Consider the following 24357-nt stretch of genomic DNA (forward strand, 5'->3'; position numbering starts at 1 on the left):
GTCTACAAAAAGAAATTTTTGTCAAAATTTTATAAAAAAAGTTTGTCATTGGAAATTTACAAAAAAGATATTTCAAGTTTTTGGAATTTCTGATATTAGTGTGTAAAAAAAATTAAGTATCCTGTTATGTTGTTTTTTTAAAATGCAAAATATTTTTTTTTATGCTTTTCAACCTATTCATTCTTGTGGAATTTTGATATCACATGAGTCTACGTATAATACAATACTTGATATCATCATCATTATACTCCTATCCGCACCCTCAGGTGCATCGGGCACCACATTAGCCCATTGAATGTAGAGTACATCAGCCTTACGCTTTAAGCGCTAATCCAACAACAAGAAATATTACACTTTCCTTTGAGTCAATACTTTACAAGTATGTTGACTTTCCCAGGAATTGAACCCGGAATCACAAGCATAGTAGACAAACGCGCCAACGTCTACTCTAGGAGGCGGACTTATCTCCACTCGATTTCCTCATTTGAATTTTTTACCTGAGAGCAGCCATCGAGTCGAAAGCAGTCGTCTAGGATTCTGGTTCTATTTCGGACAAGACAAATAAAATTTACTCTATTTAAGATGTAGCTAGTGAAGAAAAAGAGTGATCTACTTATTTTACGTCAATGATGATTTACAATACTTTTGTGCGTAGTTAAACTAAAAATGATAATAGTTTCATAGAAATTTCAATTAATATTCTTATATAATAATGAAATCAATAACTAAGCACCTAATTAATGAGAAAATCATGTAAATATCTTAAATGAATCACAGTACTTTATAATCAAAAATAATGTTACAATATATAATAATTATATATGCCGTATGAATATACATGTACAGAAAGAGACTTTAAATTAGGACCATTTTTTTATTAATTTGCATATTTATGGTTTTATCGAAATATGATTTTGTATAGAACACTGCAAAAACTTCATCGTCATTCCCTCTTCGCACCTTATGCTGCATAGAGCACTTCGTTGTGAAATCAATCGCAGAGTATCTTAGTCATTTTTGTTACATGAAGGTAAGGTGATCAGTCATACATTTTAGATACCTTTTAGACTTAAGGTATCCTTATCTGCCTTAACTTTTGAGAATAATCTTTTAGAAATAAATCTTTATTGACAAATACACAACTCATTTTGTGTTGTATTGTACATTATACAATTTTTAAATAAAATAAAAAAAATCAGCAACAAATGTAATTTGATCTATTTTGTGTTATTCGATAATAAAATATATATTTCTGTATGCAGGTGAAATTGTGTCGACCAATACCTATGAATTGTGTGTTTTCAAGTTTTAATTTAATTATATACATAACTACGAATATTTGGAAAAAAAATACGTATCTGGTCAGTCTTACGCTTTGGATGACAGTGAAAGATTGTGGTGTAAAATCACCTTTAAGTGTTAATAACAAATATTCCATGTTAATCTTGACATGAATCGACCCAGGATCTAAAACATGGTAGGTAAACGCATTAACAACTGGATTATAAGGTGGATTTTATTCTACCGGATTTATTTTAAAGGATTCTTTTTGATAGGAGTAACCATCAACTCAAAACAATCGTAAAACATTCACAAACAGAAGTGTGTTTTTTTACCAGATCAGAATAAATAAATAAACTTCAAAGAAAAAACCAATCCGAGAATTAAGTTGTAGTCCCACGGTAGTGTTGCAAACTCATGGTTTAGAGGTCGTGGATTCTCTTTTTTTCTAACAAAATTTGATTTACTGTTGTAGTATTTTGATAACTAGTTTTAAATACTCGATAGCACTCGCGCACCGTTTTCGTACACCTCTCTACTCATATCTCACTATTATCACATAGGCAAGTTAGCTTCACATCTAAAGTTTCTGTGTCTCGCACCATTCAAATTGAAATATTAATTCACAAACAAAAGTTCCTTGAATAATTTATCTAAATGAAAGTAAAAGTGAGCATATTGCTTTAAAGCAATTTCTTACCACATATCCAAGCGTTAAATTTGAGAGTATATAAACATATTGTAGGTTTTTAATAATATCGTCATCATAAAACCAAACATTATTACACATATATATTTTTTATGAAATTAAAAGTGACTTAATGTCTTTACCATATTATAAAGAGAAAGGGAGTAAAGAGAGAAGAAAAGAAGGAGAAGAAAGGAAGAGCGAAAATATTCAGGATGTGACATTTCACACGTGATTTAAATGTAAATAAAGAAGGGGTGTCTCTGACATTAGTGACTAGATTATTTTATAATCAAGCACCAATTACTGTTAAAGAAGAGAAAACAAATAGGAGTGGTGTATGGGTTTTGAAAGGGTTATCACGTTACCAGAACGAAGAAATAGCCCATGTTGTGATATATTTTGGGAAAACTCTCTCTAAGATAAACAGACGAAGTGGGACTAATTAAAATATTGAGAAGAAGTGATATAATATGAATTTTTTTTCTATTCCTGATACAGAGTAGTTGCGTGCAATTTTTGCTTATGAATTCGAGTTTGTGAAGATCAAAGATATAACGTATACAGACATTTTAAAATCGTTCCGACTTATCGAGAAGTTTAGAAATAGCATCTGAATAATACACATCTGCATAATCAAGGAGTAGAAAAAGTTAACTCTGGACTTATGTCTGATTAACGTTAATTGGCAAGAAATTCTTCAATCTTTGAAGTGTGTGCGAACTGCTATAAAGTTTACGAATAACTTAGTTAACCTGATTGTGCCACCTTAAATGCTCATGTATGACAAAACCTAAGTTTTTGACTGAGGTCATGAATGGTTTATGTAGTATATTTCAGAATAAATATTAAAAAATAATAAATTAAAGTTTAATTTGATCTAATGTGATGGTCCCCCACTGCGCGCGAAGGTTAGTACACGGTTCCAATAAACTCGCAGGCTCTGGATTTTCCTCCCTTTGGAACATCCCTTGATTTAGTTTTCCTAGTGTAAGCTCAGCCACTGAAGATAAGAAGGAGGGATCCCCTAATTGGGTCGCGTAGGATAATGTTACTCGCAAATTAAGGCTAAGTATAATATGCCTGCCGATTCGATAGTTTCCTCCTTATAATTAGAGAAATGTGGAGCCGTTTTAGAAAATTAAACTCTATTATTTCAAAACTATTGTGTCACCTACTAACACACATGGTTTTATAAGTACTAAACTTTACCCTTTTAGCTCATATTTATTTACTCACGTACCCACCAAAATTAAAAAGTGGCGAGTTTGTTTTTTAATTGCAAGTCTCTCTCTATAATCCACGTCTCGTGTCTGAGGATGTGATCACACCCAATTCCAGGCTTGGCTCGTCTGTGGACAGTCTTCCTTCATCTGGAATTATCTTGTGCTGTTCTGTAAGCATTTGTCAGTGATAGTTTGGATGATTCAGTGACCGAGCAGCTCCGTCCTGTCGGTTGACGTCCACGCAAACTTGTCCCTTCGACATTGACCAATAGGATAGTTTTTTCCAAACTTTCAGAGTTCCTTCTGGAAATATTCCAAAAAACTGTAGGTTTTTTTTACCGTACATGGTTGTTAGTCTTTCTCTCATGTCTAGTTTAAATTCGTAGCATTCGCCGCAAAAACACCACATTTCGAAAGTTTCGATTTTTTTATTTTCAGATTCTTTCAGTGCCTAACACTCCACACCATATATAAACACTGAGAATACCAACCTAATTACTAGTACCATTCCATAATTTTTATTTTGCTTATAATGTTAGTCAGCATACCAAAAACAAGTTCATTTTTAGTTTTATGGCTGACATTTAGCTGGTTTTTTCGTTTTTCAAGTAAATTCTCGTGATTCTCCTTAATTATATTTAAAGCATAAGTTTTACAATAAAAAAATGTAGGTACTATAAAATAACTCTTGAACTTTGCCAATTTGTTATCAGTTACAGGCTCAGCAACATTGGTCCATTGAAAATACTTTTGTGAGGAAAAATGTTCAAATAATGAATTCAGTTGATATATGTATTTTATTTATATTCAGGATTGATTTAGATATGAAATGATTTATTAGTTTCAAAACACTACTTTGATTTCAGTGTGTATCATTTTTGGGAGATCCCGTGTAAATTGGGTTCGTTTTGACGTTTTGGCTATCATCGGAGAAGCCATTTTAAGGGTAAACTGTGGATTTTGTTGAAAAAAATATGTGTTTATGCACTAGTAATTTGTACTGTTTTGCAGCCCGCAGTAGGTACATTCCATGTAATCTTTGTAGTTCTTAGTGCTTAAAACCATGTTACGTTTAATATCCACGGGGTCACCCAAAAATATATGTATTGATAACAGTGACCGTGAAAATCAACGCATCAAACTACTTAGATTTGTTTATTCAGTGACTATTCCAAATAAGACATTCGTCAAAGAAAATATTACAATTAGAAAATCAAAATCGTGATGTTTCTAACATCGCAATATTTCAGGCTTGGGAAAAAACGGCCAAACACGTCAATCCTGACACACAAACTAAAGTTTTTCCACATTTATTCATATTGTCATTAACGCCCTTCAGGCAAATATAATAATAGAATACATATATCACTTTAAAAATTCTGTCATATTTATAAGTAAATGTAAAATCTTAAAAATGATGTAAACTTTGTTTTGTGTAAAAAGAAGCCTTATATAAATAAAATGATTGCACTGTAACAGTTTCAAGGTATGATCTACTTTCTGAACAGGTTTCGCCTAAATCGAAGCCTTATAATTTATCATTGAATTCCCCGTATTCAGGATATTACTTTAACTTAATCGTATTTATAATCACATGTCACATTTATAATTCTTAAACGGGACTTTTATTAATTATAAGTTTAATTTACTGCTCAAAGGTACTATAAAATGAAGTATAAAATTAGTACGAAAAAACATTAGTCTGAGTACAATATTGAATGAAATAAAATAAGATGGTAATCGTTTTTTTTTCATCATATTCTGTCTATACGAGATATTAGTAAATCAATATTTTATGGAACCTTAAAACGCCTGAAAAATAAGAAAAAAATCACTATGTATTTCATTATATTTTTTTAGAGTATATGGGTTAAATATCACTAATATTTCACTACGTTTTTTGTAACTATCTGGGTTTTAAAGACCTGCATAAATAAACTCCTAGTTTTTTAAATATATTAATAAATATTGTTTACTATTTCATAAGTTCTTAATATATAATAAACGGGCTGAACCCAGCTTTGCTTTGCTATTGCTAGATTTGAGTACATACTCGTACATATATATTAAATTAACATAATCTAAAGTTTGACATTAACAGGTGCGAAGGTTTTCACGGTCACTGTTATCAATATGTTTCTTTTTTGGGTGATACCGTGTGTGTTTGATTTGTTCTGACGTTTTGGCTACCATTGCAAGAGTCATTTTCAGGTTTCATCACTCAATTTACCCTAAAGATGTCTTCTGCAATGGTAGTTGAAACGTCGGAACAAATCCAATAGACACGGTATCACCCAACAATGAAACATTTTGATATTAAATATTGGATTGAGTTAAAATTTAATTTGTACATATACATTATTATTTTTGTGTTTCGAATATCATAAATTGTTAGGATATGCGGTGACAGGGAATTTCGATCAAAAGGTTTATATAATAGAACATTGTTTTCCAGTCACTGTCTTGAAGATGCCTCCCCAATGCTGTGCAAAAAAGACAACTGCATTTCAGACCTTTTACGCCTAACTTAAATGAACAAAATAAATGTTTTGTTGTCCCATTTTCCACCCCTCGAAACTGAACGGATTTGTGTTTTTTTTTTTAAAGTATATCAAAATGAAATTTTCTGTATTAGTTCGTTTTGTTTTTTTCAAAAATAGTTATTTTATTTGTATGCCGTTCGCCCGCAGATAAAACAGGACGTTTTTATGGGTTTTTGGATATTTCTTATTCCCATAATAAAATATTCAGAAATAAAGCAAAATTTTTGAGACATTACGATGATAAATATTTAAAGTACTGTGGCGGGTCGACAACGACGGCACGAGCCGAACATTGCCGAACGCCGACGTAGAGCGTACGAACGGGCCAAACCGGCTTCGAGAAAACTACCGGATTCCGACCTCACCGCACGCGTCTTCGAGGCACAAAATTACCGCCAATTTAGATTTACCAACTTCATTTTATCTTGCCTAATATAGTTATTAGAATCCTTCTTTCAATGTGTTAGCTTCAGTAGTTTAGTTTCGTGAATAAATCTTTGTGTAAAACGTAAGTACCCTGTTTTACTTGCTCTCATTCTGTGCACCCACATAACTTTGTACATCACAAAATTAGGCCACCAACTAGGTGCCTACATAAAGGTGGTAACAACACGACTAAAAGTGGTGACCCCGACGTGATCACGAAAACACAACATTAAACAATCAATCACGGTGACCCCATTCAAATTCCATAAAAATTGCGCAAAATTTCAGACAGAAATATCTTCGCTTGACAAAATTGTACAACAATTACTTTTTTTCGGTCGGTACATGAAAAATTTAAAATTTCATTTTTAATTTGATTGCACTTTTAATTTATTTGTAATTAATCAAGGTTAATCTATTTCAAGGTTAACTTATTGTAAGGTTAATTAATTTAGTATAATAGAATTATATTATAATAATTATAATATATAATAGAATTAGATTTTTCAAAGACCGAGCGAATCGAGTGAATTTTTCTGTCGGTAACAATCTTCAATGTAAATGTAACTAATGTAAATGTAATTAATGTAACTAGTGAATTGATTAAACTGTGATTAATTTCTTAACAATATTACTCGGCCGGGATTAATTCAAACAGGTGATTCATAATTTAACTAAAATTATTATAAACAAACATAATATAATACGTTCGAGCGACTCGCTCACCAAAAATCGCACGCCGAGTAATACATTCCTACAACACATATAAATTTTTTTTTTTTTTTATTTTTCTTGAGTCGAACACACAAACAATTCACACGAACATTTACATAGGGTGCCAGATTGAGTAGAGGTACTTACAGGGTACCGGAACATAATTATTTTTGACAAATATTATATGGCGAGACAAGCGTGACGTAGGCATCCGAAAGTTTTCTCCTTGTGAACGCACTGCGGGAGTAAGTTTTTTTTTTACCAGCGAAATCTATCGGAAATATTTTTCAGCTGGCGCAGTCGTGCACAATACTTGCAATTTGTAAAATTTTATTTTTGTAAACAACTTGAAACTATCAAACAAACAGATATTCGGGCGGCTAAGCCGACGAATGTTTAACTTAGTACGTGGACATTAGTATCCATACTTTTTTTCTATATACATTATATTGTGTGACTGTACTATATATGTTTATATTTTTAACCTAGGCTATGCATGTTATTATGTGTTACAGATTTGAAGTTTTACCATAAACATTTTTAAACTTGATATATTGTACAACGGACAATCAAAAGGAATATTAATATTGAGGGGACCACTCAGGCTTGGAGAATACAAATACCTAATAGTTGGAAAATGTGTTCCGCCGTATGGTAAAATAATTATTTAAATTTTCTGTTTTTAATTTTCTTTTCTATAACTTGCACAGTACATACATAACAAATAGTGACTCTGACATTTAAAAAATAAATATTTTTGTTTGAAATTTAAATTTAAATTTAAATTTAAATCTAATAATTTAAACTTAACTTTTTAATACAACTACACTCATTATTGAATACTTTTATTTCAATATTTTAACTTATACTGTAATCATTATTACATACATTTTTCTGAATTTTTTTTTAAAAACGAATATTTTTAAACAGTAAACAATGGCTAACAAGGACAACACTGACTTGACAAATATCAACACAGCAAACAACATGTTCCACACGGATAGGATTAGCGTTAAACTACCACAGCTATGGGTGAACAACATCGAACTTTGGTTTAAACAGATAGAAGCACAATTCGAGTTGGCAAACATAGTTTCAGAAGACGCACGTTATAGTCACTTAGTGTCAAAACTTGAACAAGCGCACATAGAACAAGTTTCAGATATTTTACTCATGGAACCGAACCGAGCAAAATATACGAGGCTGAAGGAAGCTATAATCCAACGCATGGGCTGTCCACAGGACAGAAGGAGAGAAAAACTGTTTTCTTCCTTACAGCTTGGGGATCGAAACCCATCCAGCCTACTTAGAGAGATGCGGACGCTAGCAATAGGTTTACAAATAGACGAAACGACGTTGCAATACTTGTGGATACAACAACTGCCCAAGACGATCCAAGCGCATTTAGCCATAAGCGAAGATGACTGGGATAGGCAAGCGACGATAGCAGATCGCCTAATACAGGTGTACACACAGGATAATGTAGCGGTAGTAGGTACCAACAATAAAAATAACATTTGTAGTTTAGAACAGTCCGTACAAGCTCTAACCCATAAGGTAGAGAGTTTATTTCACACAATCAACAAACAGCATAGTCACAACAACAATAACAATAGATTCAAACACACAACAAGTAACAGCAGTAACAATTTCAATAACAACAAATACAACAACAATTTCAACAAAACAAGCTATAGGGCCAACGGAAATAACAAGAAAACTATTCTTTGTTACTTCCACACAAAATTTGGCGATCAAGCTAAGAAATGCGTCACACCATGTGAATTTAAACCGCATCTAGCTTCAAAAAACTAGATGGTCGAATCATAGCGGAGGCGGCTGATTCAACCAACACAACACGTCTCTTTGTTAAAGATCGTGATACCGGTGTGTCATACCTCGTTGACTCCGGATCGGAAATATCATTAATTCCTAGATCTTTACACAAACGCCATGGAGAAAAGTCTAAGCTAATTCTCTATGCAGCGAACGGGACTACGATCCAGAATTTCGGAGTTACCACGGTAACACTGAATCTGGGATGTAAACAAATGTTTACATGGAAGTTTATAATAGCGGATACGACACGCCCTATTATAGGAGCAGATTTTCTCCACAACTTCCACCTGTTAGTAGATGTTAGGAACAAACGGTTAGTAGACAATACAAACGGCAAGATAGTCAGAGCATTTGACATCTCCACAAACAACAACATAACATGTTCCATATCATTAACAGACAAAACCAACATTTACCACTCACTCATATTGAAGTATCCACAACTAGTAGATATCAATAAACCATACGCAGGGCTGGATAAACACAACACAATCCACCATATAGATACCCGTGGCAAACCCGTTATGTGTAAGACTCGTCGGCTGTCCCCAGAACTACTGAGGCAGGCGAAGCAAGAGTTCGATCACATGGTGGCTCAAGGTATTTGTAGACCCTCCAAGAGTGAGTGGGCCTCTCCATTGCATATGGTGAAGAAGAGCGATGGTACTTATCGCCCTTGTGGCGATTACCGTAGCTTAAACGCACAGACGGTACCTGATCGTTATTCCTTGCCACATATCCACGATATATGCAATGACTTATTTAACTGTAAAATTTTTTCCAAAATTGACTTACAACGAGCATATCACCAAATTCCAATTAATGAAACTGACATTAAAAAGACAGCTATAACCACACCATTCGGGTTATTTGAATTTGTAAGAATGCCATTCGGACTATCATGCGCTGCACAAACATTCCAACGTCACATCAACGAAGTCACAAGAGGTCTAGAAGGAGTACACGCATATATCGACGATATATTGATCGCTTCACCAGACGAAGAAACACATGTGGAACACTTAAAAGCTTTGTTCCAGCGACTTCAAGATCATGGAATGGTGGTAAACCCATCTAAATGCGAGTTTGCCAAGAAAACACTGTTATTTCTTGGTTATGAAATTTCGGCTGAAGGCATCGGACCCTCGCCAACAAAAGTGGAAGCCATCACGAACCTCAACAAGCCAGAAACCATTAAGCAGTTGAGAAGATTCTTGGCCATGGGAAACTTCTACCGAAGATTCATACCACGAGCAGCACACAAATTGATACGACTACACGATTACCTCAAGGGAGCAAAAAAGAATGACAACAGAAAAGTAGAGTGGAACGAAGTCACTACACACGATTTCGAAGAGGTCAAGAACTCGCTGATCAACGCCACTAAGCTTAGCTACCCAGAGGAAAGCAGCAAGATGTCAGTGTGGACAGACGCCTCAGATTACGCAATCGGAGGCGTGCTACAACAAACCACAGACGGCATCAACTACAAACCGATAAGTTTCTTCCCAAAAAAGTTGAACAAGGCTCAGTGTTCATATAGTACGTACGACAGGGAACTACTAGCCATTTTTGAGACTGTAAGGTACTTTCAACATTATCTGGAGGGCAGAGAATTCTGTATATACACGGACCATAAACCACTACAATTCGTGTTTAGAAGGAAAAGTCACGACAAAGAAAGCCCCAGACAACTCAGATATCTAGACTACATCTCACAGTTCAGCACGGACATCAAATACATAAAAGGAGAAGACAACGTCGTCGCCGATACCTTATCAAGAATCGACATGATCGAACAAGAGGCAAACATATCGTTCGAAAAGATCCATAAAGAACAAAGGCAGGACAACGAACTACTCGCACTCTTGGACGACAAGAACACTGCTCTGAACCTGATCAAAACCAACATGCAGGGACAAGAAATCGTCTTCGATCTCAACAAAGGCAACATGCGACCGTACATCCCAAAAACGCTACAGAGATCTTTCTTCAACCAAGTGCATAACCTCAACCATGCAGGAGCCGACGCCACGACCAAGACCATCAGTCAAAGAGGCGTCTGGAAAAATATGAAAGCAGACTGCGCAGCTTGGACGAAGGCCTGCATACCCTGTCAGAAGAGCAAAGTCAACAAACACACGAGGACACCGATCATCAAGATCGACATGCCGAGACAGAAATTCTGCGTGGTTCATGTCGACCTCATCGGACCTTTTCCACCATCAGAGGGACTGAGGTACTGCCTCACATGTATCGACCGATACACTCGATGGGCGGAAGTAATCCCTATCGCAGATATCCAGACCCACACAATCATCAGAGCCATCTGGGACAACTGGATTGCGAGATACGGCGTACCGGAGAAAATTATAACTGATCAGGGTAGGCAATTCATGTCTACGGACTTTAACTTGTTTTGTTCCAGATCAGGCATAGCACACTCCAACACGACGCCTTACCATCCACAAAGTAATGGCATGATCGAGCGATTTCATAGAACGCTGAAGACGGCCATTAAAGCTCACCACCCTGTTCCGTGGACAAAATCGATCAGCACCATACTACTCGGACTGAGGGCCACACTGCGCACGAATGCAGAGCACTCAGTAGCAGAGATGCTGTATGGGTGCAAACTAAAGTTACCAGCAGACATCCTGGAGCAGACGAACGACTACATTGACCCGGACTCCTACACTAGGCAACTGGTAAATTTCATGCAAAACGTCAAACCAAGGCCAGTCGAGCACCACAATAAAGGTAACGTTTTCATCCACCCGGAACTAAAGAGAGCCACACACTTGTTTCTGAGGGACGACAGAGTGTACAAACCCCTGATGCCGAACTACAAGGGGCCCTACAAGGTCATCACCAGGGCGGAAAAGACGGTAACACTGGACGTGGATGGCGAACATAAAAAGGTTTCGCTGGACAGGTGCAAGCCGGCGTTCCAGACAGCGGAAGAACGAGCCAGTCCAGCAGAAACGGAAACACCAACAGAACAACCGGCATACACAACGCGTAGCGGCAGGAGGGTGACACAGCGTCAGTTTTGAAAAACAGATTTCAAAACTTGGAAGGGGGCTGTGTGGCGGGTCGACAACGACGGCACGAGCCGAACATTGCCGAACGCCGACGTAGAGCGTACGAACGGGCCAAACCGGCTTCGAGAAAACTACCGGATTCCGACCTCACCGCACGCGTCTTCGAGGCACAAAATTACCGCCAATTTAGATTTACCAACTTCATTTTATCTTGCCTAATATAGTTATTAGAATCCTTCTTTCAATGTGTTAGCTTCAGTAGTTTAGTTTCGTGAATAAATCTTTGTGTAAAACGTAAGTACCCTGTTTTACTTGCTCTCATTCTGTGCACCCACATAACTTTGTACATCACAAAATTAGGCCACCAACTAGGTGCCTACATAAAGGTGGTAACAACACGACTAAAGTACCATAATCCAGGGTGAAAATACCGGACTACGATTATATGACGAAAAGTCAGACCATGTTTCCTTTCAAGATAAAACATTATTGGGTATATTCTCAAAGTTGGCTTCATAATGCTTTCACGTAACCAAAAACCGGATTTCTTTAATAAAACCATTGACCTATCAGTACACATAGACGCACCCTGAGCCCTCTAAAACTATGACACTTAACTCAAGCCCAAACGCTCAGTTGTGGCCAAAGCGTATTTATTCGTTTCTTAACCGCCAGCCGGTTTTGCTTGATTGTGCGTGAAAGCGTGTAAAAGCTGTCCAAAAAAAAAAGGTGTAACTTTTTGTTCTTAAAAAGAAACCAAGGTAATTGTTTATGACCGAATTCCAAAAACAGAAAATAATTCATTTTAAAGTGAATATATTTTTTTGCAAATGTCAAATTATGCTCTTCTACCAGCAGGGGTGCCCTTTTTTTAGGAGTGCAATTTTCGGAAATGCATTAAATGTCTGCTAATATTCTTTCATCATTACTGAAACAACAACATTCTTCTTTTTTTTTTGTTTATGCATTCTCGGCGATTGCAGCCGTCGTGAACGATAAAAAAAACATTTACGCTCCTTACTTTTTTTCTAATTTTTCTTTTGAGCCTGATAAATTTTTTTATTTTTTTATTTTACACATTATAAATTTTTGGTATATGTTTTTCCGCATTTATAAATTAATTTTAGGGAAAATAGTCCATTTACACTAGTTAAGCGAGTATTATATACATGCTCCAACTTATTTTTATATTCAGATAGAGACTGATGCTGAGAAACCAAAAAATATTTTTATATGTTAAGTTTATCTGAGAAAATTGATAAGTCGACAAAAAGTTAGGACGCCATAAAGGACCAATTAATCAAAAGAGCGAAAGCCGGAAAGAAAATAATGATAAATGAAGCATTTATGTTAATGTTATGTGTACAATTTCAAAATAAATAATTTATTTTATTTTTATTCGCGTCATGCTTGGAAGTGCGAAACTTATTTTCGTAAGTCACGATTTAGATGAGTTTTTATTTAATGTCATCATTATCATTATCATCATTCTCAACCCGCACCTAATGGTACATAAGATACTACATTGGTACACCAATCACAGCGTATCTTGATAATTATTATTACATAAGGGTGAGATGATCAGTTTTGCGCTTCGTACCATGAAATATTCCAGTGTAAAAACACCAATTTATTGAAATATTTCGAATCGAATCGAACCTAAGACATCCGGTACGATAGGCAAATAAGTTGACCATTACACTACGGGGTGGATATTGTAACGGTTACAAACTGCTGGCCGTCACAAACAATTATCACACGGCCAATCTTTGCATATTTTCTATTCAGAATACGTGTCTAAAAACGCGGCATTTCTAAGCTTTCTCTTTCGTGTCGACTATTTAAGGCAACGGATCACTGACAATTTATAGGGGGCTGCTTTTGGCGCAAATTATTAAATTACTTTTATTTATGCTGATCCACGGTCTTAATGACTCACATTTATCTTAGATTGTAATTTACAGAGCACCTTTTTTTACCTATTTATATATTTTTGATATTTTATAAAACATATAATTGTCACACAAACCACAGGTGGAAAACATGTGGAAGTCAATCTGAGGTGCTACGGAGATTAATGTCTCTCGCGAGAGAACGCATTGAGAGAAGAAATTATTGGATCGCGGAGCTGTCTCTGAAGCCTCCTGAGGTTAAAGCGCGGTGTTGGGTACCCGATCAGTGGACCACAATTGAACGTAGTTATGCAAAAAAGCAGCCAGTCATATAAAAAACAAACTGAAATAATAGCACTTTTGTAAAATGAGTGAATTATCAAATTTAAACCACACTTGGAATGTTTTTGACTTTAACAAATGATAAACAATGAATACTTAAGTTTTTTTATATTACAAACAAGAATCCAATTATGTATTTGACCAGTTTTAATGAATTAAAAAAAAACTTACAATTTTCTAGAGATGTGGGTGTTTTTTGCAAATTGAGAAATGCTTTTTTTGTGATCGACACCATTTTCAGAAGGTGATTTATACAGTTTTTTGTACGAAAGCAGTCTGGCTATTTTTAGCAAAACAAAGAATTGACCTTGCTACACCCGATTACGTCAATTTATTATTTTTTTAAATTGTGGACTGGCTGCTTTCTGCATTACTACGTTCAATTCTACATCATTGAAGAGTCGGACCCAGATGAACCCCATTTATTTCAAAATCCCATCTTCTACGGATCTCAATGCTGTTCGGATTGACACCTGGTCTCGTTCGGATAACTTAATTTTAAATCTGTTAATCAACAATTGTTTATTTACATTGATCATCTCAGAAGCATTACATTTATAATTGTTATAATTACAATAGGAATAATTTAATTATATTTGTTATCTTAGAAGAATTTAATTTATACGTTAGAATATTTTAAAATCAGGTTTCGTATATTTGCCGGTTTTAATTGTTTACATTGAAATTTTAGGAGTTTGTAGAAGAACATATTTTATTTATCATAGTTAAATGAATGAAAAAATCAGGTATCGTATTCATCATCATAGTAACATCAATTTAGGAATCAGGTGTTTTATTCTTCATATTTAGATCAATTTAGGAATCAAATAGAGTCTAACATAGCAAATAATTCATAATTAAATTCACATACTGCAAAGCAAGTGTTTCATTTCTGATATTAATCTCCAATACGTCTTTGTGTTGAGTTTTGTTAAATTTCAAATCTCCGAATCCCTGTCATGCTGTACCGTTGTGGCCTAGCCGGTGGCCGCTGGTTTTGGGATTGAAGGATCGCATGTTTGTGCGGGTATTTTTTGGACAAATTCTTGCAAAATTTAAATAATATGTGGTTTATCAACCCCTTTCGACCTACCGCGACAACATTAAAATGTCAGTGGAGGAACCCCAAATACAGAAAATCTATTAAAAAAGCAATTTATTTCAGATATATCAAGTGTTTTTTGAATGATCTTTTTAATGTATTTAAGCCACACGGTTATTATAAAAAAATTCTTTACAATTACAATGAAAAAAAAAAATTAGGTTATTTTTACTGACCCTCGTACAAGTTAAAAATTAAAAAATGGCCGTGTAAGATCGATACGGAGGAAATACGGCGAACAAAATGTTTGGTGATCCGAAAATTTGACGTATCTGTTCAATGTTGCTAGCTGAGAAAAGCTTCTATTGTTGCTATTCGATAGTGATCACTAGATTGGGTTTCAATTTTCTACAATCCAATCAAACTAAAAAAATGTATTCGTTTGTTTGTTTGTTTGTGAGAAGTGTTTAGTAGACATTTTTTTAGGCATACACATTTATTCCCCTTGTAAATACGATGCTTATACGATCGTTCACAAATATTTCAATTCGCTTAAATGCGAAGGCAAACAAACTCGAATACGCCTGATCCGTGTGGTGAAATAACACAATACAAATGGATTTTGATAATAAACCTAATTGAGAGTGAACTAAGAGGATATAAAAATAAAGTGTGGGGCATTCTTCTCTGGCCGAGTTTTTTGCAATAGCGTCGAGTTTTCGGATACGAAACTGGCCTTTATGTACGGCAAATACCGTTTAACCAGCCTTTGCGATTGGAGAAATGGCGCTTTTATGACTCAAAATAAAATATACAAACACTTGAAGAAAGAAATGATATTACGTTTTAGCCTAAACTCATTACATACAAAGGCAAAACAAATACGGAGCATTCGTTACTTTGGTATTATTAGTTCAAAAATATTGTACAAAAAAACCTCTTAACGTAATATATGTGAGCCGTTTTATTTTATTTTTGACATGATGAAAACAGAATTTGCAATAATTTATCATAAAAACAGTGATAACGTTTTCTTATTATTTCTTTAGTATTTTCCAAAATATTTTAAGCTATTTTATTTACTTTTTGATCTTTCAGGGCTTAAATTGATTCTAATTAATTAATATAATTGTACATATGTAAAATAATCTACAGTGTCATTCGTCAGTTTTCTTACAAGTGTTCATCTCGATTTTTTTTTGTATTTTTGCGAATTTCATGACGGTTTTATATTTAAAATCAGCCAATGACATGCCATTAGCTCAGTAATGTAATGGAGGGTTAATGATTTAAATTGAACTATTTGGCTATACTCTTATATCCAATATAGGTCCAAGATAAGAATTGAAGAAATGTAGGTGTTCAGACAAAAGCAGAACGGTGATTGATGAACTGGGTAAATTTGCAAGTCAAACCAGCCGATGAGAGATCATTAGCCTTGTAAAATCCTGGACTTTTATATTCCCGTCTTGAAAATACATATAATCTATATCTGTTATAAAAAAATATTCGGCTATTAAAAACTGTGAACCTTTGTTGAAATGCTTTTGGTGTAAAATTTTTTGCAAGATAATTGTCCACATTTTTTTCCATATTGCCGGCGAATTTTTTTTATGACAAGTGAACTCTGAGCATTCCGTAAAAAAATAATTGTACCTGTACAACCATAACTAGGTAGTCATAAAAAATCTCTTATGATAATGGAGTATTAAGGTTTTATGATGACAGTGTATGATCAAATAAAAAATGTGTATCTCTGCCTAACCATTTAGGGATCAGGTGTACCGCTGGTATACCAAAAGAGAGTCAGACTATTATTATCCCCGTAATAAAAATCTTGTTTAAGGCAGATTCAAACCATAAAATCCTGCGAAGCATAGAAATGAAAACATAAAATTCTCCCTAAAATTACAATAAATTTCTTTCTCAATGCCTGGTTTTGCGAAAAATATTTTATTCCTTTAGTAGACACAAGGGTAAGTGACTTCACGCATTTGCGGATATTTGCCGTGCGATAATTTGTCGTTTTTAAATGAACTAAAAAAGTGTTTTTTTCAAACATAACCTACTTTTATAACTTGGACATAAGTCTTCCTTAATATTTGTGTAAGATTTTTGACTGAGCATCCAAAAATTACAAATTTTTCGAACGGGGGACCAACGACCACAGCGCTTGCATATACATTATGCAAGGTGTGTCCGGAAAATAAGGTCAGTGATTTTTTTGACCCGACTGTACGTTGGAGCGCGCGCAAACTAGTAAGAAATGGTAGTGGGGAAAGTCAACTAACGAACACTGGGCCTCTCAATTTTCTCCGGCCATCTGGAGAGTGAAGAAAGACGTTTTCTCGGAAGTTGTTTTGGGACCGTGTACAAAAGTCAAAGTGCAGTGCTCGGTAGAGCGAAGGATGGCGATCGAGTTTTGCGTCAAACTTTGCAAAACTGCCACGAAAACTGTCAAAATGATATAAACAGCCTTTGAAAAAGATGCTCTGTTGGATCAACAAAAGTCGGCGTTCTCTTGTTTCAAAATATCTAAAATTATCAAATTCAAAATCAAGACGATACTCATTGCGTTTATTCCCAAATATTTAATGCAGTCAACTGGTTTTAAAATCTAACACAAACAATTAATGTCAAAAAACTGGTCCATCGCGAGTTTGTACCACATAAATTTTACGTGGAAGTGCTAAAAAGTCTGAGACACAGAATTCAACGCGTCCAGCCGGATATCGCAGACGACTGGAAGTCGCATCACGAGAACGTTCCAGCCCACAGCGCCTTCCTTGTCACCAACTACCTGGCCAAAGCATTAGCTCTAATGATTCCCCAGCCCCCTCTACAGTCTGGATCTGGCTCCCTCCAACTTATTTTTGTTTCCACGCCTGAAAGGACCCATGAAAAAAAACATTTCGAGACTATCAAGGGGATCCAAACAGCTTGTACCGCGAGCTTTAAGGGGCACCGGATAAGGAGGCATTCGATGTCTGTAAAAATCAATGGAGCTAATGCATCAAAGCAAAATAAGCCTGTTTTGAAGAATTTTGACGTGTTGTGACGAAACATTTAATAACTTCTTTGTAATCGACTCACTGACATTACTTTCCGGACTCTCCATGTAAAGCGTCATGACAGTAAAAAGTTGGATATTTATTTATTTATTTAGTGTGCAAACAATAAAAAAAAATAATGTTCACAGAAATATTCAAATAAATAAAAAAAAACACTTATTTGTCATTAAAAACATCTAAAATATAAAAAAAATAAAATTTAAATGAAAAAGTTGTAAAAATTAATTCATTACTATAAAATTTATCTTATTTACACATGTTTACATTAATAAAATACGAATTGAAATTAAATTAATTAGATATTTTATTGTAAGAAGCTTATACCTTTATATAAATACAATAAAAATAATCAATAAAATACCAATAAAATAAGCATTGAAATAAAACGTAAAAAGCGGGAAATCATCCGTCGTATTATTAACAACTTTATTTTTTCTATTAAACGATTTTAAAAATTTAAAACGAAAAAAAAACGCTTCTTTCTTTTATTTTCAAGATTATAAAAAAACAGGATGCAGTCAAATAGTTATAATAATACTCGAGTTATCGAATTAAATTTGACCTATGGGGGATTCGACTTTCCCTTATCGATCCGGCTAGGTTAAAATCCATTTTCAATTTTTACATGTTATTTTACCGTTTTCTTATTGTTGTCCTAAAAAACATTTTTTTGATTATTCAACCAGCGCTCATAAGAGAGAAAATAAATCGATTAGTTTTGAAAAAAAATAAAGGTGCGTGCATTTTAAATGTGTTCAAATGTATTTTTGAGTATTTTTTCATTTATTTTTATGAAGTGTCGCCATTCAAAGATTTAATGTTCGTTGAAAAAAACATCTAAAACTACCGTTTTGAGTAACTTTTGAACCACCCAATTCCACAATTTTTCTTTTCCTTGTGTCTCATCAGGTATCTTCGACGTTGGAAATCACTTCTAAAAAAGTCTCTCTTTCTTGCGTCGCTCAAACTCACTACTCCACTCACCACATAATGGTCCAGTCTCTTATGTTGTGCAGCCAGGACTTGCCTTCTGCCAGGACCACATTGTCCCTCAATCTTGTCAACTAGTATACATTAGAGGACTTTATACTTGTTTTCACACAGAAGGCGACCAAAATAAGAAATCTTACGGACCTTTGTATACTTTAACAATTCCTTGTTAAAATTATCTCTCTTATCTCTTTTAGACCTCTACCTTGTTGACCAAATCTTCTGTCTACGGTACACAAAGCATTATTCTGTAAAGTCACATCTCAAATACTTCCAATCGGTTCATAAAGTGTAATTTTAAAGTCCATACATACAAAAAAATAGACCAAACACAGAACTTCATTATTTTCTGATAAGTTTTAATTTCCAATTATAATTGCAGAATATTGAAGTCATTTCGTTTAATATGCTACAAACCATTTTGATCCTGCGTTTCACCTACATATCTGCATATACACAATCATCAGCGGCGCTATAGCTCGTTGCGGGCCCTGGGTTCCTCCAGAATCTGTCTCCTTTTCTCAATGCACCCTGCAGCTCTTCTCCAGTTCATCAGGGTTCTGATTTCTCTGATGTCACTTTTCACATTTGCATCTACATGTTTTGTTATTATACTGCCCTTTATACTGTATTTTAATTGGTCCACCGTCTCCAATAATTCATTTCGTAATCGTAAAGTAATGATCGAGTAGTCGGTCCTGCCAAATTCCATGTATTTTGTTTTTTTAATTTAAATGTTTAACCCCAATAATTTCTCTGCGGCGTCATTTATCTTATTTAGAAGTTCTTGAATATTAGCAATGTTATCAGCAAAGATGAATTGGCAAATATTATACAGCTGATAGATGTGCCGTTAATCTTCAATCAGTTTGAAAAGTTTTCTAAGACTTTTTGAATGACATAATCTTACCTAGAGTCATCATCATCATTCCTTTTTTCGTACATAAGGGTACATTAAACTCTGCATTGGTTCACCAATTGCAGCGCATCCTGATTGTTTTTGTTACGTGAAAATAAGATAATCAGTCTTACGCTTCAGGCGCCAGTCAAGGACTATTCAATAGTAAAGTGTCAACTATGATGGGAATCGAATCTGAATCGAAACTACGTAGAGTACATATTGAATAATATTGACGAAAATATGCAACCCTATCATCCATTTTATGGTTAAAAAACCAAGATAAAAATTTTGACGAACAGGTAAGCTTGCAAGATTAAATGCATATTTGTGATATAAACTACATTTAAATTTAGAACGTGCGCGATACCTCTTATCCTTCATTATAGGATGGAAATATTTGGCTTTGCAGTTACATTAGGGGTTTAATCACGAAATAATTCAAATGATGGCTGTAAACTTAGCGCAGAAAAACGTGTTTATTGCTTTACTTTGAATATCTTTATGCTATTACTGTGCTTTATGTCATGTTGCATTATGGTAAGAAATATTAATTATTATTCACCCTTGCTTGCTTGGGGCGATTAAAAAATTCCATTTTTCACAATCCAAAAACACGAGCAACAAATAAATGTCAATTTAATACCTTAGTGGAAAGATGTTTAAGTATATGATGAAGATAAGATATAATTTTATACCCGGTTTATAAGGCCCTTTAATGCCAAGTAATAAACCCACTAAAGTCTTAAATAAATACAAGAAATTATTTTTGTATAATTCATAAAAAAAAAAAACACCATAAGATCTTTAAAAATATTTCGTGATACTTTTCAATTGAATCATCACTGTTAGTCTAAATACAGTGTATTTCAATTCTTTGTGAGATGAAAGTTTGGTGATGAATCCTAGGTTTTAGATGCTAGTAAAGGAACAATGAAATAAATGTAGATTTTGAAAACTTATTTTTAAATGAATAGCGTAAACTAATTATTATTTTCTCATATTTATTAGCAAAACATTTGTGTTCTTATACAAAAACTTTTTTAATGTCTATCGAATTCTTCCAATAGCCTTTGTTGAAACTCAAAATAAAATGTATACCCACAAACAGGCCATGCGATAGTAGGATTTTTTTGTGATCATCATCATCATCATTCCCTTTCCGCACTTATGGTGCATAGGGCACTGTATTGGTACACCAATCGCAGCGTATTTTGATCATTTTTGTTACATGAAGGTTAGAAAATCAGTCTTACGCTTCAGTTACCAGTCCAGGAACAATGATATTTTCTAGTGTGAAAACACTATTTTCAAATAAATATTTAAAATCAAGCATGTCGGGAATCGAACCCGAGACCTCTTGCATGTTAGGCTAATGCGCTGACTATTACACCACGAGACCGAAGCATTAGTTTTAACGTTTTTAATTTATTTTCAGCAGCAGTTGTCAAAAATAAAAAATCCGTTTATTACGACTCTGGCGATGTAACGGATTTATTTAACACAAAAAACAAAATGTATTCGGGTAAATAAAATATTAAAAAAAGCCGACAATTTAATATAATTATTTTGTGTTAATGCAATAGAGTATTCTGTATTTGAAACTAATTTATACCTATCGTAAAATAGAAAGAAAAAAATTAAAAAAAAAAAAAAAACTCTTTACATCAATACTTTAAGTCCAAATTTTGAATTTATTGAATTTATATATTTATCCGTGTTTAGAATTTTTACCCAAAAGTCTAGCCTTCTAGTCGAAATCACTCGTCCAGAGTTCAGGTTTTATTTTACTCACATATTTGCATGTTTTAACCACCAGTATAGGGATAAAGTTTTTAAAAGTTCATACCTACATTTGACTAAATTACTTCATACAGAAACATAAAAAAACGAACACTTGATAGTAAAAAAGTCACAAAACAAACAACTTTAGAAAATCCTTGTTGTAATAAACCTTGAAACAAATAAAAATGTAATAATAAAATAATTCTACTCGCAACATTATTATATAGGTTAAATTTTAACCTGGTTAAATAATATACTTAAAAGTGAATTTACTCACCAACTACATTTAAATGTATAAAATGACTCATATGAGGCGTTGTTGATATTTGACACTCATAAATTCCAGAATCCCTGTGCTGCGGATATTTGATCTGAAAAGATTCAAAAAAGAAAAACTTTATTATGTTATTATTATAAAAAAAATATTATTTAAAAATTACTTTTATTTAAAAAAAACCCCGAATCATCAAATAACGTCAGTAAATTGGAATAAATAGGCTTTTAGATTTAATTTATTTTGAAAAATACAAATCGGATTTTTAATGAAATGTATCACTTAGCTTTAGCGCAGATACAACAGAGCATTGCTAAAATGGATAAACTATTTATAATTCTATGTCAAAATCTAGGAAATCTGGTTGTAAAACTGAGAGATTTGTTGATTTTACTTCTCCATGCAATATTTGATCAATGAGAGTCAAATATGTTGATGATAAGGAGTGAAAGAGATTAGTGGTATTTATAAATGTTGCTGATACACCAAAAAATTAACTGTATAATTTCATGTTTTCATCTTAACTTCAGTGAATTAATGAATTTCATTCCGTGCCAGAAGTTTGTCGTCTATTAAAGTTTTTTAATTCACGGGCGTTGAGAACGACCAAAGTGTTAATTTTCTACAGAAACTCGGTGTATTTGAAAAAATGCTTAGCAATCAAGTAAGTCAAAATATTTAACTGGAGGCCAGAATAAAAATATGGAGAACAGATAGGAAAAATAACGCGATAGATATAAAAAAATACTACGTCAAAAACAAAGAAATTCAAAAACCAAAGATTAAACAATTTTTACAATAACGTCAGAAGTTCTTCTTTTTTTCTTCCACATCTGGTCCTAAAAAAGCACGTGGACAACATCAGTTGCTTCCCGGAAACCTTATCGCCAGCCAGCACTCTTCCTTTCTCCCACGTCAATCCCAGCGTTTCTTTGTTCCACTGAATAAACTCAAAAGATCGTCATCGACGGCTTTCTAGGACAGCGAGAGCCCGCAGGTTTAAAGAACAGGCAACTTAGGTTTGAGTTATCTTAAAGGCATGCGTAGTACGTGTCCAAGCCAGGTCCACCGCCGCATTCTCAAGTCGCTCGTTATAGGAGGCAGCTGCGTCCATTCTTGAACTTCAATATTAGTTATAAAAACGAACCACCTTATGCCTAATATTCTTCTTAAGCACTTACTCTCAAAACTCAGAAGTTTGATGTTCAGAGCTTTGGTAAAATGCCAAAGTTTGCACCTATATAAAGGTACTGGCATTAAACAAGAGTTGAATAATCAGCATTTAGTTTTGGATGAGTATAGACTACAGTTCTAGACAACACGAATCACGTTAAAAGTTGCTCCAGCAATTTTTAGGCGGGTTGCGAGCTTTTTGTGCAAGCTTCCATTCTCAGTTATGTGAACCTTCAAGTATTTTAAGCTGTAAACTTTCTAGATCCTCTACTCATTAATATAAAGAGTCTGATCAGGGTCAAGACAGGGTTTGTTGAACATGATCTGAGTCTTTTTAGTATTATTACTCAGACCCAGATGAGTAGAATTTTCCCGTAGTTTGTCAACAGTTTCCTGAAAATCAACAGCAGACTTTTCAAGAAGAACCGCATCGTCTGCATACTCAAAAATCACACAGTTTTAGGGGGTAGTTGACTTCTACGCTTCAATCGGGTGATATTGATTTGCGCAGAATTTAATCCATCAATATGATGAATTCAAACTGTGCAATAAAAGGGTGTTGAAAATTAATAAATAGCATTTTAACCGAGATATTTGGAAGCGATTTAATACTTTTATTACCTGGAGTGTATAGTCTTCTGAATGAAGAAGGTGAATGGCTCGAAACCGAAGATCTGAAGTATATGTGTACCTTCCTACAGTTAGAAGATGGATATCTCGATGTCTCACCCAGGAGACTTGGAGTGGCGTCTGCTGAAAAAAAAATTCACCATTTAGTGTTTTTTTGTATTAATACATAAAAACTTCAAAACGTAAGTAAACATCCCTTGCTACTCAATTATTATAGGGAAGAAATAGTTTTTCTATATTTGTTTATATAAATATGTGTATATGCTTTTGATTTCTTTATTATTTTTTTTACTCTTTCAGATATATTAAATTACTCATTGCAATTCAATGCATTGCAACAAATAAATTACGAACTTTTGAATTACTTCTACTATAAATTCTTAAACATGTTTTTATCAACTTAATTGTCTAACCTTTGTACTCGTATAACTGCAACCTATTTTTGTTTAAAAACTTTATTATGTATTGTATAAGCAAATTTATATTGTAAAAGCTCTAT

General features: G+C 34.1%; 1 protein-coding gene across 2 annotated transcripts in view; it reads right to left on the minus strand.

Moving 5' to 3' along the window:
* Positions 1 to 24357, minus strand: part of LOC148280767 (neurotrimin-like) — a 253317-nt gene that overhangs the window by 69265 nt on the left and 159695 nt on the right. For both annotated transcript variants that reach the window (XM_088227843.1, XM_088227842.1), the window contains exons 4-5: positions 23850 to 23978; positions 22059 to 22152 (exon numbers count right to left, since the gene is read on the minus strand). In XM_088227843.1, coding sequence (XP_088083969.1) covers positions 22059 to 22152; positions 23850 to 23978 — 223 coding nt within the window. The remainder of the gene's footprint in view (positions 1 to 22058; positions 22153 to 23849; positions 23979 to 24357) is intronic.

This window comes from Micrasema longulum, unplaced genomic scaffold (genome assembly GCF_059751315.1).
Source record: "Micrasema longulum isolate JH-2025_06_02 unplaced genomic scaffold, ASM5975131v1 h1tg000543l, whole genome shotgun sequence".
Taxonomy (NCBI): domain Eukaryota; kingdom Metazoa; phylum Arthropoda; class Insecta; order Trichoptera; family Brachycentridae; genus Micrasema; species Micrasema longulum.